This window comes from Crocodylus siamensis, chromosome 4 (genome assembly GCF_052110815.1).
Source record: "Crocodylus siamensis isolate JL-2025a chromosome 4, ASM5211081v1, whole genome shotgun sequence".
Taxonomy (NCBI): Eukaryota; Metazoa; Chordata; order Crocodylia; family Crocodylidae; genus Crocodylus; species Crocodylus siamensis.
In genome coordinates, this window is record NC_143398.1 from 155,671,418 (window position 1) to 155,689,892 (window position 18,475).

The following is an 18,475-nucleotide window of genomic DNA, read 5'->3' on the forward strand; positions in this document are numbered from 1 at the left end:
GTTCACATTTAGTTAATCCCTTTATAACATCCTGAGGCCTCAACTTTTTTTCACTAGTGCTGAAATAATACAGGAACTGCCAAGTCTCCACTGGGTACCATTTGTACTCTGTCATCATCATAGATGGTCATGACACTTTACAAAACAGAGACAGATTCCCTACTGTGGAGAAGTTACAAATGTAGACCCTGACCTTGTAACACTCTTGTAAAACAAATCTAAGATGAGGGGCTAGGGTGGGGGGGGAAAAAAGGGGGATAAAATGAAGAATCAATACAAGAAATAATTTAACTGCAGTAGCGTATGCCTAGAAGGTTTGTTTTTTTGTTGTTGTTGGGGTTTTTTATTGTTTTTTTGGGGGGAGGATGTTTGTTTTTAGTAAAGTGTGTAACACTATACTGTATCAGTGATGGGCACCGAATTTAAAAAAAACAAATAAATCAAAGAACAGAACCAAGAATGTGAGTCACAGGAGAGAGGAGCTGCTACTCAAGCACAGACATTTATAAATCAAGGCCTTACATCTGCAATGAATCCTATGCACGCAAGGTCTCGCCCTGATTGAGCTCACAGTAGGATTCAGCCCCAAGGTCGTGGGTAAAGTTCCTCTGTTCATACACACAGGTATTTGGGACCTTAGTCTCACAAATTCTGGCAGATACTTGGGATCTTACACAGTATTTTGTCCCCACAGATATCAGTTTCTTTTACCGTTACAGGATCCTCCAGGGGGTTTTCAATTTCTGCCTGACGCAGAAATACGTTCCCTCGACACACTCGCCACAACATGCGCTCAAATGTAGGGATTCTCTCACGGTTGATCACACCAGCCACAAATCTGTGGAAGGGGAGAGGGAAAAAACTGAGGCACTGCATCTAAAAAGTTTAATTTAGACACACAAGACTGAAGCCTCTGTTGCTTTTGTACTGATAACTAATAAATCCAGCTAGTTGTTTTAAATTCACTCTTTAGTCAGAGTGGAAAATGTTATAAGCAAACACGCACACAAAAAAGCAGAGGCAACAGCTGTACAATACCAAAAGCTAGGACTACTCCTCACGCTCTTTATGAGAGCAAACCCTACTATCTGCAAAATTAACAACTAAGAAAGTAATGCACAGCTTGAATTGATGCGTTTCACTTAGTCACACAATTTCCATGCCTGTTACTGTCAGTCTCGCGCAACTCTGGTTAACTTTGATGCCAAAGATTTCATAGAGCAAGGAAGGCGATAGCAGGCTACACTGCTCTCAAAGCTGACCCACAGAAGCCCACAGGCATTTGCTTTCAAGACAGCCAACAATTAAAGCCCACAGGTCAAAATAAAAGGGCATCACAGAAACAACAATGGCTTCTGCATGTGTGCGACAAGGATAATCTGAAATCTGTTTAAGTAAAAGGATATTTAAAAAAAAGTGGATTTTTCCAGATATATGCTATACCTAATGTTCCTACTGACTTCAGTGGACACTGCAAATGCTAACCATGCTTGAAAATTAAGCCCTAGCTGCTTAGGAAATAGATTAGTTGCAGCCTTCTGTGCCGATCCACAAGACAACAGAGTTGTAAATTCCCTCCTTCAGCTACTTATTTCCGGGATTAGTAGGGGTTGGAAAATAAGCTCACATAGGACAAGGAAAGAATGAATATCAACACTAGCTGATTTCAGACCAGCTTTTATAGGCTTAGACCCCTCCTCCCAACCCCACGTAGAAAGATAATTTAGGATTGGGCTTGAAGCACTGTGGCTTCCACAAAAAATGGAAGTAAATAATTAAGCCAAGTAACAGAAAACAGAAGGCATAAAAATTCTCATTACCCAAGCCGTAAGGCGGCTCCTCTTCCCACCTCACTTGGATCCAGGAGCGAAGAGGATTCCTCCAACAGATCTGGATCCGCCATCTGCTGATGATGCAATTCAGCCTGAATTCACAAATCAATTAATATCTAATGAAACTAGTTAGTGGCATGCAGGGAACGAGGAACCAGGAGACAGCTTGAAGGGGCAAAGAAAGAAAAGAGAAAATAAAACAGAACAAAAAGATGAAAGAACAGAGACTAAGGATCACACGAGGAAAGAAACACGAGGTAAGCAGAGTGGTTCAGCAAAGCTCTGGGTTATGGGGGTGGGGCAGAGTGTCTGGAAACTGCAACACAAGAACAAAGTGCTGATGGGTCATATTCTGAAAAGAGGTGGAAATGTTTTGGTTTTCATAAGTATAAGCTATGTTACCAAGAATTAAAAACATTCCCTGGGAACATGAGTTCATAGGAAAGTAGGCCTTAGGTTCATGTAGTCCAGTCCCCTGCTCAGGACAGGGTCATTCCTAACTAAACCATGCAAGCCAAATATTTATTTAACCTGTTCTTAAAAAATTCCACAGATGGAGATGCCACAACTTCTCTAGATAGCCTGTTTCAGCATTTAACCACCTTCATAGTCAGAAAATCCCTCCTCATCTCCAACTTAGATTTTCTCTGCTGCAGTTTGAGGCTATGGCTTCCAGGCCCGTCCCCTACAGCTACAGAAAATAGTCTAATCTCTACATACATCCATCACCTATCAGGTATTTGAAGATGGTTATCATACCACCTTTCAGTTTTCGGTTCTTCTGACTAAATAATCCTAGTTCTTTCATCCTCTCCTCATAACTCATGCTTCTCATGTCTCTGTTTGTGTTATGCTCTGCTGGGCTCTTTCTAATCTGTCTCCATCTTTCTTGAAGTGAGGGGCCCAGAACTGGACATGGTACTCCAGGTAAGGCCTCACCTGTGTTAATAGAGCAGAAAGAGAGACCCTTCATGCTATAAACATTGTTTCATGAACTTTGGAAAAATAATAAATGAAGGGAAGATATACAGATATTCTTTTATATACAGTAAAACTGAAGCATTGTCTATTTGCTATACCAGCAAGGTATTATGGGTATTATTAACTGACATTGCCTTTTTAAATGGCATGTTATTATCAGTATGGATTCTGTCTCTCAAAAATAGCCTGATCTATGCAGCAACAGAAGAATGTTACCTGCAAGAAATCTGTTACACACTTATCTGCCTCAATACATGATAGAAGTGCAGACTATAAACTGGGCCTATTATACTCAAATTGTATATAATGTCCCACTGATGCGTGCACATGGTGTCCTATTCATTTTACTAACTGGCAACCTTGGTCTTATTTCACCTTTCAGCACGTAAGGTCAGCACATCAGTAATCAGAGCCAGTAATAAAACATGCAAGTCCTGGCTGCTTACTGTCATTACCAGATAAGTCAAGTTCTCTCCCATAAAGGCAGGATACCTTTAACTATATGCGTTTGGCAAACCACACATTTGCTTTTCATTAGAATTTTAGGAACTTGAATAGATGGCCATCCAGCAGCAGAGTGCTTAGGTCAAGTTATACCCAATTAGTTCTATGTCAACAGTTCTCCTGGGGCACTACATGAAAAAGCTCACTCACCCTGTATTTCCTAGCTTTTCAGACAATAAAATAGGAAGCAATTTAGTTTGTCATGTACAGTGACAAGCCCACAGGCCCAAATTCCTGGAAACAGAACTTGTTTCAACAACTCAAATGAAGGAGGATGTTCAGACGGCACCCTCTTGCATTACATTAATATGACAGAGCCAGCAATTGTGCCAAAAATTTCCACCCCTACAGGTTATACAATGAAAAAAGGGATATGAAGGAACTGGTCAGCACTAATAAGGGCCATATTATACCCTCAGAGGTATAAGGGGAGGAGAGGGAGTCTTCCACTGATCCACTGAGGGCTTGCTGCTCACATCTGAAGGCAGAATGTGGCACTGAATATGTAAGCTGCATGTACATACCTCAGCCTTGTACAGTGAAGTTGCACATGTCTCCCTCTTCCCACAATGATTTCCAATACTGAGAAATTCCTGAAGGATGATTTACTTGCCTACCCAGAAACTCACTTTTCCTGGGCAAGGAGAATTTTGCAAGGCTGACATACCACATGCAGCTCAGCTGCCTGACTGCAAATATTTAGCTGCAATTTACAGGTGTTCTGGGGAAAAATGAAAAAAGAACTCCCATGCCCACCCCCAAAACCAAGAAAGATTTTAAGGTAACCATCAGTTTACTTTTTAAAAGATTAATAAGGAAAAAAAACTGTTTTATTTTCTGGGCCAATCCAATCCATCACAACACCCTGGGCAATCAAGCCAAATTAGAGTAAGCTGTATGGAAACCTTAACGTTTCACGAAGGAAAATAACCAAAGAGAGACAAGTTTGGTGCCCCAAACCAACACAGACAGACAGACACCCACCACCCCAGCAAACCAAAAACTAAATGATACTTTGAAAGTAAAGTGGCAGCATTTCTAAAACTAACAGATAGAAAGAACAGGATCAGTTTTAACAAAGAGGCTTGCATTGCATTTATTACTAAGAAAACGTGCTGCTACTAGATTGTTAGTGATGCTCCATGCCCTACAGAGGGCAGGGCTTAGCAACAGAGAATTTCATCTTTGGCAGGTCGAGTTATTCAACTACTATGAAATTTACCTCCAGCCTACCTATTCTGACTGCCAGGAGACTTCACAAAAGCAAGATTGATCCAGCCAAGCTGCAGGATGAAGAGAGGACTGATCACTCTACAGGGTCCCTTTCCTACTGTGATCTTGACCAGCTTGCAGTGGAACATCACTAATATAAATTAACTGTCATGGATGATTTTAATTACAAATTAAGGGGGGGTGGGAAACTCAACCCTTCACATTTCTATACATAATAAAGCAACAGATTGGACAATGCAATGTTTAATGTTGATCCATTTAAGATATGCTTGGTCACTATGCACACATTAGGCCCCCATTAATTTTAAGACTCTAAAAATTAAATTTCATTGTTCTCAATTAGCAAAAAGAAAAAACAAGCAGTAGGTAGGTCTCTTCTGCAAATGCTCTGGATAACTGTGAGCAGCACATACAATTCAAGCCTCTTTCAGTGCAAAGGAAACTCCTTCACTTCTCACAAGAACTAGAAGGGATTGATTTCACCATCTAACTTTTTAACCCAGAACCCAGAGGGGGATGACAGATGCAAAACAAAAACAAAAACAAGCAGATGGTGAGAAAAAGTTAAGAGGAAAGGGAAACAAGGGACTGCATGCCATTAACCGTTACTTTTCCAGTCTTCTTTTATGCTCACATATTCTAGGGTGCTTATGGTAAAAGATTCAGAGAAATCTCTCCAGCTCATGCTGCTCTTCATAAGCAAAGACAAGAAGACTGAGAAAAGGATCATTATAATCATCAACATGTTGTTATGGACAAGAAATGGCTTCACACTCATTTGTTCACTTCTTTTTTTTCCCTTTTTTTAAACAACTAATACTCTGGCCATTCTCCCTCCTTGAGTGCTCACATATTCTAGAACACACAATAAGAGTCAAAATAATTTCAATTGAGAGCCATTTCTTGTGTAATTTATTATCATAGAGATACAATCTTTTAGTTACAAAGGTCTTCAAGTGTTAAAGGCACTGTGCAAATGGCATTAGTGAAGAAACAAAAACATCATTCATGATATAAGCTAATGCATGCAATGTTAGGGCTCTAAAACCCCCCTAAAGGCAGATCTCAAATCACAAGACCTAGTCAGGTTATATGTTAATTGCTGAATACACTGAATTGCTATATATATGTTAACTGCTGTATATACTGAAGTTTACAGTCCTAAATGTGGTAACTCCCATGGAATTTACTATAATTGATATCCATTGTGGTAAATTATTATAGCTCTTAAGGTGATATTACTTTGCTGTAAGTTAAGTTCTGCTGTGCAACTGCCGATACTTATGACTGGTTAATCAGAGAGATTGTTACCCATGTAAAAAAGTTGTCCTCAAGCTGCAGTAAAGCTCAAGGAACTACTTTGCAACATGCTTCTAATGAACAGAATAAATAAATAATAATTATATTAATGCTAAACTTGAAGATGACTGTCACCTAGGTGTTAATTACTAAAATTTTGTGCAACATCATTGCTAAGCACCTCCTGTTCTGCTTACTTGTCTTAAACAGTAATTGCATTTAATTCCATGTTCGATGAGGGCAGGCAGACAGGCAACAACTCCTAGTGCAGTCAAACAGTGAATTCAGGTTATCACCATCTGGGCACACAGCCCCTGACCAGTAGAATCAGTAATTTGCAAGCTGACATTCAACACTTGAAGACAAGTTAATCATACAGTACCAAACCCCTTCACTGATCATTCAGAAACACCCATATTATCAACCATGAAGACTGTGTATGCACAGAACAGAAACAACTTCAAAGTTAAACAGTAATTTTCTTGTTCATGGATAAGCCATCTAGTGCCAAAGGATGGCAGTTTGATAATTAAACAGGAGAAACTCTCTATCCTCACAATTATGGGGGCTAAAACTCTAGGCTGTTGTTGGAACAGATCATATGCTGCAATGAAAACAGGGGGAAAAAAAGGCTCCCGACTTAAAGAAAGCTGAAGATTAAGGTTCTTGTGTTTTAAACAGGGAAGATTCAAGTCTATTTCACGTGGAATTTATTTGCCAGTCTTTTATTTTGTTACTGTAACTAGTGACATAAGGTAGTATTTAACTTGTCTGGAGAAAGTTTTTGCACTGGTTTTGTATGTGCTAAACATTTTGGCAAATGTTTAGCAAACAAAAAGGTCCAACTGTTAGGGATTTAAAGTAGCAGCTCTACTCCAGACTTTGTGACTGAGCATTTTAATGTTTGAGCAAAAGCTCAAGTCAACAGGAATCTTTCCATTAGCATGGGTTTTGAATTAAACCCACAATGACAAATTTAAGTTTCTAACTGATCTTGCACCAAAGCTTAACATTCATCCCTCACTGCAGTTTTGTGAGGTATAATTACACACTTACACAAAGAACACCACCACATTGGAACTGTAGAAGGGCCTATGCTACCAGAGGTTTTTTTTTGGTTTTCTGGCCTGTGTAGGTTTCTTAAAAAAATAGAAAATAACTAGAGGTGTACCAGTATATCAGTCAATATCAGATCGGCACTGATAAAAGAAAAGTTGACATTATTGGCTCCATTGGCCAAAAAAGCCAATTGTCAATAGAGTCACCAATAAATGCTGCATACATGTACACAGCCACAGCATGTACGTGGCCAAGAATGCAGCCCGGAAGCTTGGAGTGCAGCATCCAGCCAGTAAGTCTGGGGGGGGGGGAAGCAGTATGTGGAGGGTAAGGCGCATGGGGGGGGACAGATTGAGGCCCCCACTCTGAAGCAGGGAGTGGGGTAGGAGTAGGTACTGCCCAACCAAGGCAGGGCAAGACACAGGGTGGAGCCATAAGGGCAGGGAGGGCAGCGATTCCTGCTGCACACACCCCCAAGGCAGGCATGGGGGGCATGTGCCCCCCAGATCTGTGTGGGGCAAGTGTGGGCTGCCCACTGCGGGCTCAAGGCCAGGAGCTGCACCAGCTTCTTTCTGTGGAGAGCACAGGGACAGGCACATGGGGAGGCTACAGCCACCCAAAAATTCACTGTAGCCCCACCCATAGCACCCCTTCCCAGCGCTGCTTGCCTGAAGGGCAGCTCTGGCCCGGTCCCCCACCAAGAGGCTGGCGCAGTACCTGGCCTTAAGCCTGCAGCAGGCACCCCATCCCATGCATAACTTCAGAGGGGCACATGCCCCCTATGCCTACCCTGGGGTGCATGCAGTGTAGGGAACCACCTCCCCTCTCCCCTCCTTTCTGTGCCCCCTGGACAAACTGCCTGTGGGTCTGCCCCACACCGTCCCCCAGCTGGGCAGAGCCTGCCCCTGCCCCATTCCCTCCCTCACCATAGAGGCCTCAACCCCACTCCAGACTTACCAGCTGGAAGCTGCTCTCTAAGCTGCATATCAGCTGTCAGATTGGTATCAGCCACAGGTATTGTAAAAAAAAAAAAAAATTATAATAATCTTTATCTGTGCACCCCTAGAAACAACACTTTGTTTAGAGTTAATTGTGGAGATTGGTTTTGTGTTCTACTGTGAACGACTGTAAAAAAAATATATATATATAAAAATAAAATCAGGAAATGTAAACCATGATTCACTATGTGTGCATGAAATAAAAATGGTAAATAATTTGAGAAAGCTTCTTAAACCAAGAGTATAAACGTGATATTGCTTTCCAAAATAGCAACTGAAAATAAATAAATAAATAAAATGCCTCTAGAGAATAAATAAAAGTGGTAAATTTGTAACGGAAGGACCAGTTGTCCAAGCATTATAAATCCCGATATTCTGACCTCATCAAAAAACTGCTGTGTTTTGCGCAGTATAAATTTTAACTCTGTCAGCTCCAAGAAGTTTCTCTTCAAAGCTTCCTGGTTTGTGTTGATCTCTTTAAGCTCATTTTCAATTTTCTCAAAGTTTGCCTATGGTAGAGGAAGAGAAAACATAAAAGATAAAAGTTTAGTATGAATCTAAAAAACAAACACCACTAATCCCAACTAATGACTGTATTCTGGGTAAGATTTTTTTTTTTTTTAAGATTCAGTTGCATATAGTTATGGAATGCAGACTTCAGCTTGATGCAAGTGGCATATCTACTGCAGACCTGTGCTAGACCTTTCCACATCCTTCCCAAGGAGAGAGCTTCAAAAAAAACAAAACAAAAAAAACACAACACCAACTTTGCTCTATACAAAGATTACCTGTGTTCTTTCTGGGTTGGTAGAGTCTCTTTACATATTGATTTCAAAATGACTGCAAACTGTCATTTTGCACAGTTCTCATGAGGTCAGCAGTTGCACCAGTTCACATGAGTTCTAAACTTGGTCCTTCATTTTTAAAGAGCAATGTGTGTGCATACAACACAGCACATGAACCAAAATAATGTTTGTGGGCCCAACTCTAAGCTGATATAAATTAATGCAGCTACACTAAAATCAGAGTTTTACTGTTGTGTGGCAGCACAGAGCCACTTTTGGGCAGCATGGAGCCAAGGGCATGTAGATGCACAGAGTCACATTTGGGGAGCAGCACAGAACTGAGGGGCTGCCGTCCAGTCACATCCACATCCACACTGCTGCACTCCCTTGGCTCCAGCTCCATGCCACTGCCCAGACATATTTTTGTGTAGATGCCAAGCCAGAGCTCTGCACCGGTTACATGCCCCTAGCTCTGCACTGCCCAAATGTGGCTCTGTGTTGCTGTACAGCCCAACCCATGCTGGCCCCCAAACATGACCACACAGATCTGATCTAAGAGGAACCACTGTGGCTCAGATCTGGCCAGGGTGAAATTGCCACCCCTGCCCTGCATACTTTGCACTAAACTCCAAATACTCTAACTGGTATGAGTAGACAGTCTCATATACTACAACATAGCTTTAAACTCATTACCTCCAAATCAATCATGTCACGTGGAAAAGGCACCTCTGGGTTCTCACCAGTGTCCAGGATCGGGATATTTGCTTTTTTAATTTCCTTCTCAACAAACCCTAGAGAGAGATAAAATGTGTTTCACTATCAGACTCACTAACAGAAATAAGGACAAGAAACTGCAATATCACGGCTCCTGCCATCCTAAGTTTCTCCTTCCCTTCCCTGACAAGCAATAACATAACCCCCCACTCAAGCCACCCTTCTGTTTTTAGTACTAACTCAATCAGAATACACATTGCTTAGCTGCTTTAACAGAGCTATAGTTTTTTTGGCATGTTACGATGGGTCTCTGCAAGGAAAGGTTAGGTACTAGTATGAATTCTGAAATATATCAAAATAAAATGAGGACATACTGAGTTTTCGGTCCATCTCTTCACATCTTCTAACTTCATTAACAAATTTACGCTGGAACACGTTCACATCTGGGTTCAGCTGCAAACAGAAATGTATTTCCTTAGGAATGTGTAATGAGAAGGTTCATTACCACTAATTGTCAAGAATATTGCATGCATTTTTCTGGAGACAAAGGCAAAGACATTTTGTGTGACATGAATTATTTTACTGACAATTAAATATCTAAAGGGAATCAGCAGATGTTCCTTCAGCACAAACGGACACCAAATTAGCAAAGAGTAAATTGTCATAATTAAGCAAAAAATAAAACCCACAGTAGCCACGATTTTAATTTGATACATTTTAGAAACAGAAGAAAAAAGCTACTTACATCACGAAACTGAACTTTCCCAAGTTCTCCTAACTCGCTGACACAACAATAGGCAGCTTCCGACTGGAGGAAAAGCTGGGCCAGGGTCATCTCCTCACTCCGGAAGAGTTCCCCCATGACGGAAGGAAAGTATCAGTCAAGTCAGGAGTGGAATTATAACCTTAAAAAAAGAAAAGAATTCAAAGCTGAGAAACCAAAGTAGGGTCTGAAAGGCTAGATTCCTTTATACAAATACATCTGCAAAAAGAAGAAATTCTTTCAGCAGGATAAATAAATGCACATTATAATGGTGAGAAGTTCCAGCTCTATATTGTTACACCACATTTAAACAAAATAGTTGGCACTCACTCAGAAAAAGGAGCTAGCAAAAGCCAAGGTGAGCCCCGATTTGGAAGTGGGAATGTGGAATCTTTTTATACATGGTTTTAGAAGTTAACTGATTTCTCTGCAATCCAAGGAAAGCCTCTTACGTAGCCTAATTAGGAAACGCTCCTGCATAAGTCACAATAGATGTTATCCATAGTTCCACAGTGCGAAGAGGAGGGAGAGAACCTGCCACATCATGAGGTCTGCAAGGCATCGCATACAGCTAAAACAGGACAAAGAATTTGTTGTAGTTTCCCAAGGGCTGCCTCCTTCCGCTCCAAGCTTTACTCTTGAAGAGCAGCTCTCAGATGCAAGCCAACTTGCATGTCATCTAACAGGCTTAGAAAGCTGCCTGCTGGAGTGTCATCCTAGAAGCATCCAAATATCAGCTGACAGCATCTCTGAATTAGCAAGGAAAAGCTCTCGCACAACACAAGAGCACTACTCTCACACAACACTAGAACTCTTCAGGAAGTCTAGCACACCAAGTGCTGCTTTACAGTGCATCTTTGTTAGGAGCAGAAAGCATATTCATTTGCCCTCCATTTGGCTACCAATTTGTATACTAGCTTCCACTCCTGCTCCACCTTAAAGCCATACCTTGAGGCTCATTAAATTATCTTAGTAAGCAGTGTAAGGTGCCAAACCGATGTGTCCCAAAAGAAGGTCCAAGGTTATTAGTGGTGCTAAACTGTTTTGATCTAATATTCCCATTTTTATTTGGGCCTAAATATAGATAAGTGATGTTTTCACTTCTGTTCTGACCACACTGATTCCTGCCTTCAGACTGAAGCACAGTTAGTTGCTGGTACAGCACATGCTGTGCTTCAGCCCTCCAAGCACTGCATATGCAGCCAGGTACCCCACAAGCAGAGATTTTTAATTATATGTCTATTAAAACCCAATCCTCCACTTCGAAGTATATAAAAAGTTAACATCCCCAATGTTGAAGCTGACAAGGAGATTTGGTTCATTTTGTTTGCTGTCTGGGTTTAACCAAAAAGCTCCTTTTAAATGACAGAGACAAAGAAAGAACTGGATGAACCCCACTACAATGTACACAAACACAACCATAAACATCTAACCAAGTGGTTCACAACCCAAGTCACCCTTGGAAAATCACTGGAAGTCACTGCTGGAAGGGACCTCAGGAGGTCATCTAGTCCAGTGGTTCTCAACCTTTTTTGTACCAGGACTCATTTATAAAAAACAATGATCATTCCCACCCAGTGCTCCTCCCTCCTGACCTGCTGCCTCCCACCCCAACCCCACAGTGTGTGGGGTGGGGGGCCCCCCCAAGCAGACCCTCTCAGGCTACAGCTCTGCCAGCCTGCAAGGGAAAAGCCACTATTTCCCCATTGTTCTCCTTTAAAGGAGAATCTATTTTGAAGTTTGTTTGCAACCCTTTTATATATTCCTGCAACCCAGTTTTGGGTCATGACCCACAGGTTGAGAAATGCTAATCTAGTCCCCTCCCTGCTCAAACTAGGACCAGCCCCAACTACATGATCCCAATGCCAGCTCTTTGCTTTCTTTTTCGACTACAGAAAACTACTGGAGCGTTTCATGTGTCATCCAAAGCTTGGGAAGCCCATGGAGGGTTTAATGCTACAGGACATTTATGCACATGCTCCAGGAGTGTGGGGGGATTTTAATTACATCCACTCTAACTAGAGCTCCGGAAGCATCTCCCGTATCAGGAGGAAATGGTCAGTAAGGCTAACTGTACCTTGTCGTGCATCTACAGATGCATTGTGAGCAGATCCAGGGAGGTGATCCTTCCCCTCTATGCGACACTAGTCAGGCCACAGTTGGAGTACTGCATCCAGTTCTGGGTACCACACTTCAAGGGGGATGTGGCTAGCATTGAGAGGGTCCAGAGGAGGGCCACTCACATGATCAGGGGGCAGCAGGGCAGGCCCTACGAGGAGAGGCTAAAGGGCCTGAACCTGTTCAGCCTTCCCGGCCATTTTTCAGCATGGGGACGCTGAGAGGGGATCTGGTGGCCGTTTACAGACTCACCAGGGGGGACCAGTGAGAATTGGGGGAGGCTCTGTTCCCCCAGGCACCACCAGGGGTTACTACAAATAATAGCCACAAATTGTTAGAGAGAAGGTTCAGGCTGGACATCAGGAGATATTACTTTACAGTTAGGGCTGCCAGGCTCTGGAATGGGCTCTCAAGTGAGGTGGTACTCTCTCCTACCCTGGGGGTCTTCAAGAGGAGGCTGGACAGATATTTGGCTGGGGTGATATGACCCAGGGCAGGGGGTCAGACCTGATGATCTGTTTAGGTCCCTTCTGACCCTAAGCACTATGATACTATAATCAGCACTGCCACACTGAAAAATGGCGATGAGGGTGCTCATTGAATGAGCTGTAGTTAAAGCCCCACCCTGGCCATTTTTCAGCAAGGGGACGCTGACAGACGAGACGCTGGAGTCTGCTGAAGCACAGCAATTCCTACTGCAGTCCTGCAGTAGACTGCATTAATCGAGCCTGCTCTGTCCAACACGCTGCAATCCCAGCACTGGAGCAGCCCTGCTGCTCATGTCCTGTTGGAATCTGTGGGTGCCTGTACATCTCTGGGCACAACCCGGGATTCACACAGGCCCAGCTGGCACCCCACGGCCCCCCCTTAATGACTCCCAAGGTACCACAGGAAGCCACAGCACCCTGTCAAGGGTCTCGGCTGTAAAAAGGAAAAAAAAAAGAACTAAATGAATGAGAAACCAGAGCAAGGGGACTGGGGCAGCCACCCAATCCAGGCACTGGGTATTTCAGTCCTGAAGAGGCCTAGGTGGATTCCGAGGAGTCGCACCTGCCCCTGCCCCCACCCACCTCCTCCCAGCAGCTAGAAGGCCCGGCCTGGGGTCCGGCGCTCGCCCCCGTGTGTGCATGCGCTAGAGATCCCCAGCAGGTGCCCACCACCACAGAACACCCCCCCCACACACACACACTGCTCATGCGCACGGACCGGCAGGGCCCCCGGGTTGCTCCCATTCCTGAGAGGCCACTACCGCCCCCCACCCGGCCTCGGCCTCTCCCGCCCCCGCCACGGTCCCCATACCGCGCTCTCCCCTCACCTGCAGCCACCACTCCCAGCAGCAGCCGCCGCAGAATCAGCTGATCCACGGCTGATCCCGTCGCTGACGTCACCGCGCAGGCAAACGTACCTCCGCCGCGCGCGAGCGGAGGTGTCTCCTAGCGACTGCCTGCAGCCGTCTTGCTCGCAGCCGGCACTGGGGCCGGTCACGTGACCGGAAGTGAGGGCGGTGTGTGACCCCCGACCTCAGTGTAGGCCTCGTTGCCCCGCTTGGAGTGCAACCCCCCCTGCCCCCAGGTCACTCCTCGCGGAGGGCAGGGCGGCGGGCCCCGGAACCAAGCCGCTGATGTCACCGCGACATTTGGTGATGATATCCCCGGACAACCAGCCGATGTCACCACTTTTGACACGATGTGTTGAGGGGATGCAGTGATGTCATGAGAAGCCCCAAGGGCAGGCTCAGTGCCTCGGATGCGCAGGCAGGTGGCGTGGGAGTAGACCACCGCTGCAGCCTAGCATCATCCATTTGCAGCCATATGTCGCATCCAAGTAGCATGCAGTGTCACACCGTTGGTGTATCGCAGCAGTATATCATTGCATTACGTTGCATTGGGGCAGCGCTGCAGTGCAACTATGCGCTTGTTCACAACAGTTTGCACGCTCTCTATATATTTTGGTTGATAAAGGCACATCTCTACTCTGCCTTCTGGCTGACTTCACAGATTTCATAGACATCAGGGCTGGAAGGGACCTCGGGAGATCATCGAGTCCAGCCCCCTGCCCAAAGGGCAGGAAGTCAGCTGGGGTCATAGGATCGCAGCAAGATAAGCATCCAATTTACTCTTGAAGGTGTTCAATGTAGGTGCTTGAACCACCTCCGATGGCAGACTGTTCCAGACCTTGGGGGCTCGGACAGTAAAGAAATTCTTCCTTATGTCCAGCCTGAAATGGTCTTGCAGGAGTTTGTGACCGTTCGACCTCGTCATCCCTTGGGGCGCTCTGGTGAACAGACGTTCCCCCAGATCCTGGTGTTCACCTCTGATAAACTTACAGGTGGCCATCAGATCACCCCTGAGCCTGCGCTTTTCCAGGCTAAAGAGTCCCGTGGCTCTCAGCCTGTCATCGTAAGATCTGACCAGCACAGCTCTCAGATTTGCAGTGTCCTTTGTACTTTCCCATTAAGTAGCAACAAGGTGTTACCCTGGATGATAAGATGTCACCAGCTCGCCTTGAAGCCTCACCTTTGTCAGCATCGCGTTACCTCAGAATATTGCAGTCAGACACTGCTCCATTTTGTTCTGTTACCGCTTTGCACCAGCACATCACATTGTTGTGACAAGTCCGCAATGGGTGGCACTTGGCAGTTCTCCACAGAAATCGCTTCAGGGATATGCAGGGGAGAATAAGGCGTGTGGCTGGATGCATGTGTTAATGATGATCCAATGTTCTGGCAGGAAAAAATAGGTTTTCTAGTTATATGCAGTAAATGGAACCTTTTCACAAAGACAGTACTTAAGTGACGTGTTTCCCACGTAGCCAGGTGGGCTGAGAAGAGGGATAGGAAGTTAGTTTTCTTTGGCATTAGGTTCCACGCAGGATATAAACCATGGGACGAAGGAAAGATCCAACCCACAGTGACAAAAAAACCTTAGTAAAGAACTTGTATAGCCTTTGAGCATATTTGTCTTGTTACTTAAAAATGTTAAAGACTATTTGTTGCACTGATACGTTAAGTGGAGTGCCCTAGTCCCTATGACGTGCAGCACAGCACAGCCTAGTACAGCAGTTCCACACCCTTTGGGCCTTATTCTTTCACACTTACACAGATATCAAACAGACATTCTACTGTGGAAGTCCATTGAACAGCAGTAGTGTGAACAAGGCCCCTTGGTTTGAATCCAAGCATTGTAAGGAGCATGTTTCAGTGGCTAGGCAGTTCCATCCACCAACACCCAGATTAATCCCAAACCACAGCTTTGCAGAAACTGGAAATCTGATGAAGCACAAGAAACCTCCCTGCAAGTAAGGGTGCATAATTTCCTCTGCTGTTAGATTGTTAAATGGAAACATGTTTTTGCTGGGAAGGAAGCCAAGCCTTGTAAATAAAATGGGTTTACCTAAAATACACTTAACTGTTCAATGGTTATTCTACCTAGTGACACTGTCTTTAAATAAACATTTGACTTTTATTCCCATTACAAAGCTTTCAGAAGCACTTTTGCACAATGGAAAATAAGTATAATCTAATCACAAATCCTTTTTTTCTAAGACTGTTTCTTTACTGAAATCTCACAGAGGAACTGTACATATCCCTATAGATTCATATGTGGTGCGCTTGCCTCAGTAGTGGATACAGATTATGCATATATTTACTTGGATTACCATAGTTCCTTAGAGCCAGAGGAGTAGGCTAGGACCCCATTATTTCAGGTGCCATACAAACACACACAAAAACCCAGTCCTTGTGTCAAAACCTTATAATCTAAGTATAAGGTAAGAGACAACACTTACACACAGGCAGATGGGAAGCACAAGGAAACAGCGATGCAGTATAGGCATTGATCTCAGCATGCCAGCAGCCTATCCTAACAAACACAGTGCTTATTAGTGAGACAGCAACCTCATATTATAGAAAGGGCAGGAATATTAGAGCTGCAAAGCTATGCTGTTCATTGTTATTTAAGTAGCTGGCTTTATCCTTCAGACTGACCTGCAAAGATGAAGAGATCTATGAGAAATACTAGATCAGAGGCAAGACTTTTTGGGGGTGGTATCTTTTATTGGACTAAATTCACGGTTCAGCTAGATGTAGACAAGCTTTCTAATGCAACATATTCTTCTAAAGCACTCCATTCAAAGGCTTGCCTGAGTCTGCCACAACCATGTGGTTGATCCAATAAAAGATATCACCCCCAAATATCCTATCATTTTTCATATTTCCTGGATCATGATGGCTACAACATCAGATGAACGCTACCACATTTTCTTATAGAATGAGTTTGGGGCTGTTGAAGTAGGCCATTCTGCAGGCAGCCCAGCAGAGAACTGTAATGTCCATAGAAGGGAAACAGCATGGGCAGCTGCAGAAAATGCTCCCTTTGCACTCCTTCCCAATGTATCACCCACCCTATCTGAAGGCTTCTCTACAGAGGAGCATGCAGTTCATTTTCTGCAGCACATTCAAGACATGATCCCTTGACTTAAACTGTCACCAAGAGGAAAAAGAAAAGGATATTGATTGCAATTACAGACTTTTTTCCTTGTTACATGGGCACCTGTACATGAAAAGCTAAGCTGTGATGCACATGTCATTTTAAATAGGCCACGAAACAGCCAGCACCTGCTGCTCATGAAAGTAATAAAAATCTTTCTATGCAGATTCTCTTTATTTACAGGAACTGCTATAGAGTCATGTGGGAGTAGATGTCTGCCTTTGTTGTTCCATACATGACTGGTAGAGAATTTCTGGAAATGAGATCCATTTTCTTTTGTTTCTATTAAATGTCCCACATCCATATAAAACAATCTGTCAGCAATACTATACAATGAATCTGGTAGGTGGGATATTGAGACTCAAAAACATTCATAGAGATATGGAAACTTCAAAGAACAAATTCTATCTATTACATGTTAACAGCAGTAACAAATCACTGAGACTGAGACTGAGTTTGTGGAATATGAGCTAAAAGGATAAAGAGCATTCATGTTCAGTAGGGAGGAACTCAGGTTGCCACCTATGAGGTCATCTAGGGATGTCACTACTGAGAAAAAACACGGTCATGTCTAAATGAATCTTAACATGAAAAGTTTCTCATCACACTATGTGCAGAACAAGCATAGAGAATATTCCACTTAGCCTGTTCTAGCAAATAGCTAGACCAAAAATACAGTTCCATTTCGTTTGTTTTCTTCAAGCCAGCCTTACAAATATGCACCCCTGTGAAGTTATGACTGTTACTCCCAGATTACAAATGGGAAAGCTGAGGCACAGGGGCAAAGTCTAAGGAACTTACGGAATTTATAGCAGAACTAGAAAATAAGAAAACAATTAACTTCCTGTGCTGCATGTTAGCTGCACACCCCCATGTAGAGGGCAGCTCTGAAAAAAAGACATGAAAAGCAAAGCCTCAGTACACTCTGTCAGGAATTCATGTTCTATGTGGAACTGACTTGTCAGCTGCAAACAGGGGAAATCTTTCTTTTATTTTCAGACATAAAAAGGCCTGTCCTTTGAGAAACAATTTATAAAGGAGATTCTTTTTGACAGGCAACATGACGTGTCAGCAGTGGGATTGTGGACTACAATTTGCTGATGTATGAGGCAACCAAGTCTAAATTGATATTATAGTGTGGATACAAGAGCTTTCTCAAGTCTCCCTGTCATGTGGCAGAGTGCTGGGGTAGTGAATGTGCTGACTGTGATCAGGATTGAACAAAGTTGCTATGGAAATGTTTGTGCACAATGGATTCCCTAGCTTGTATGTCATGAATCCAACAATTCAACCAAGGCCATCTTAAGGTAGGTCTCAAGCATAACCAAATGGAATACCACATGGATTCAGCTTTGTTTGCCAAGCAGCAGTCAGATACTAGGGTGATCCCCAGACTCAGTGCAGAATCCTCCCCCACAGAGACATGACATACTGAGTGTGCATCCCCTATTGTTTAGAACCTTAATGAGAGCAAGCTTGATTGTCTGCCAGTAGCGAATCCTTCAGCTGAGTATAAAAGGAGCCATTAGAAACTTAATCACAGTTTTTGTGTCTATAGGGGATCACTTACCTTTGGCCAAGCAAGGAGAGGTATCGGTGAACTGGTCTCATCCGACTCATTCCATGCAGACCTTCAGTCTGCCCCTTCCACATCAATCCATTCAGGATCTTGGGCTTGTTGGGCTGGGACAGGTGTTCCTCA

General features: G+C 43.6%; 1 protein-coding gene across 11 annotated transcripts in view; it reads right to left on the reverse strand.

The window, feature by feature from the left end:
* ATP6V0A1 (ATPase H+ transporting V0 subunit a1) overlaps positions 1–13,767 on the reverse strand; it is a 57,184-nt gene extending 43,417 nt beyond the window's left edge. For 2 of the 11 annotated variants that reach the window (XM_090044348.1, XM_090044352.1), the window contains exons 1-7: positions 13,602–13,767; positions 10,151–10,310; positions 9,780–9,858; positions 9,385–9,482; positions 8,287–8,415; positions 1,821–1,924; positions 712–838 (exon numbers count right to left, since the gene is read on the reverse strand). In XM_090044348.1, the coding sequence (XP_089900474.1) occupies positions 712–838; positions 1,821–1,924; positions 8,287–8,415; positions 9,385–9,482; positions 9,780–9,858; positions 10,151–10,267 (654 nt within the window). In that variant the 5' untranslated portion in view covers positions 10,268–10,310; positions 13,602–13,767. Of the gene's footprint in view, positions 1–711; positions 839–1,820; positions 1,925–8,286; positions 8,416–9,384; positions 9,483–9,779; positions 9,859–10,150; positions 10,311–10,498; positions 10,701–13,601 lie in introns of those variants that run through there. The other 9 variants (XM_090044349.1, XM_090044350.1, XM_090044345.1 and 6 more) reach the window with 9 other exon arrangements.
* Positions 13,768–18,475: the final 4,708 nt, after the last annotated feature.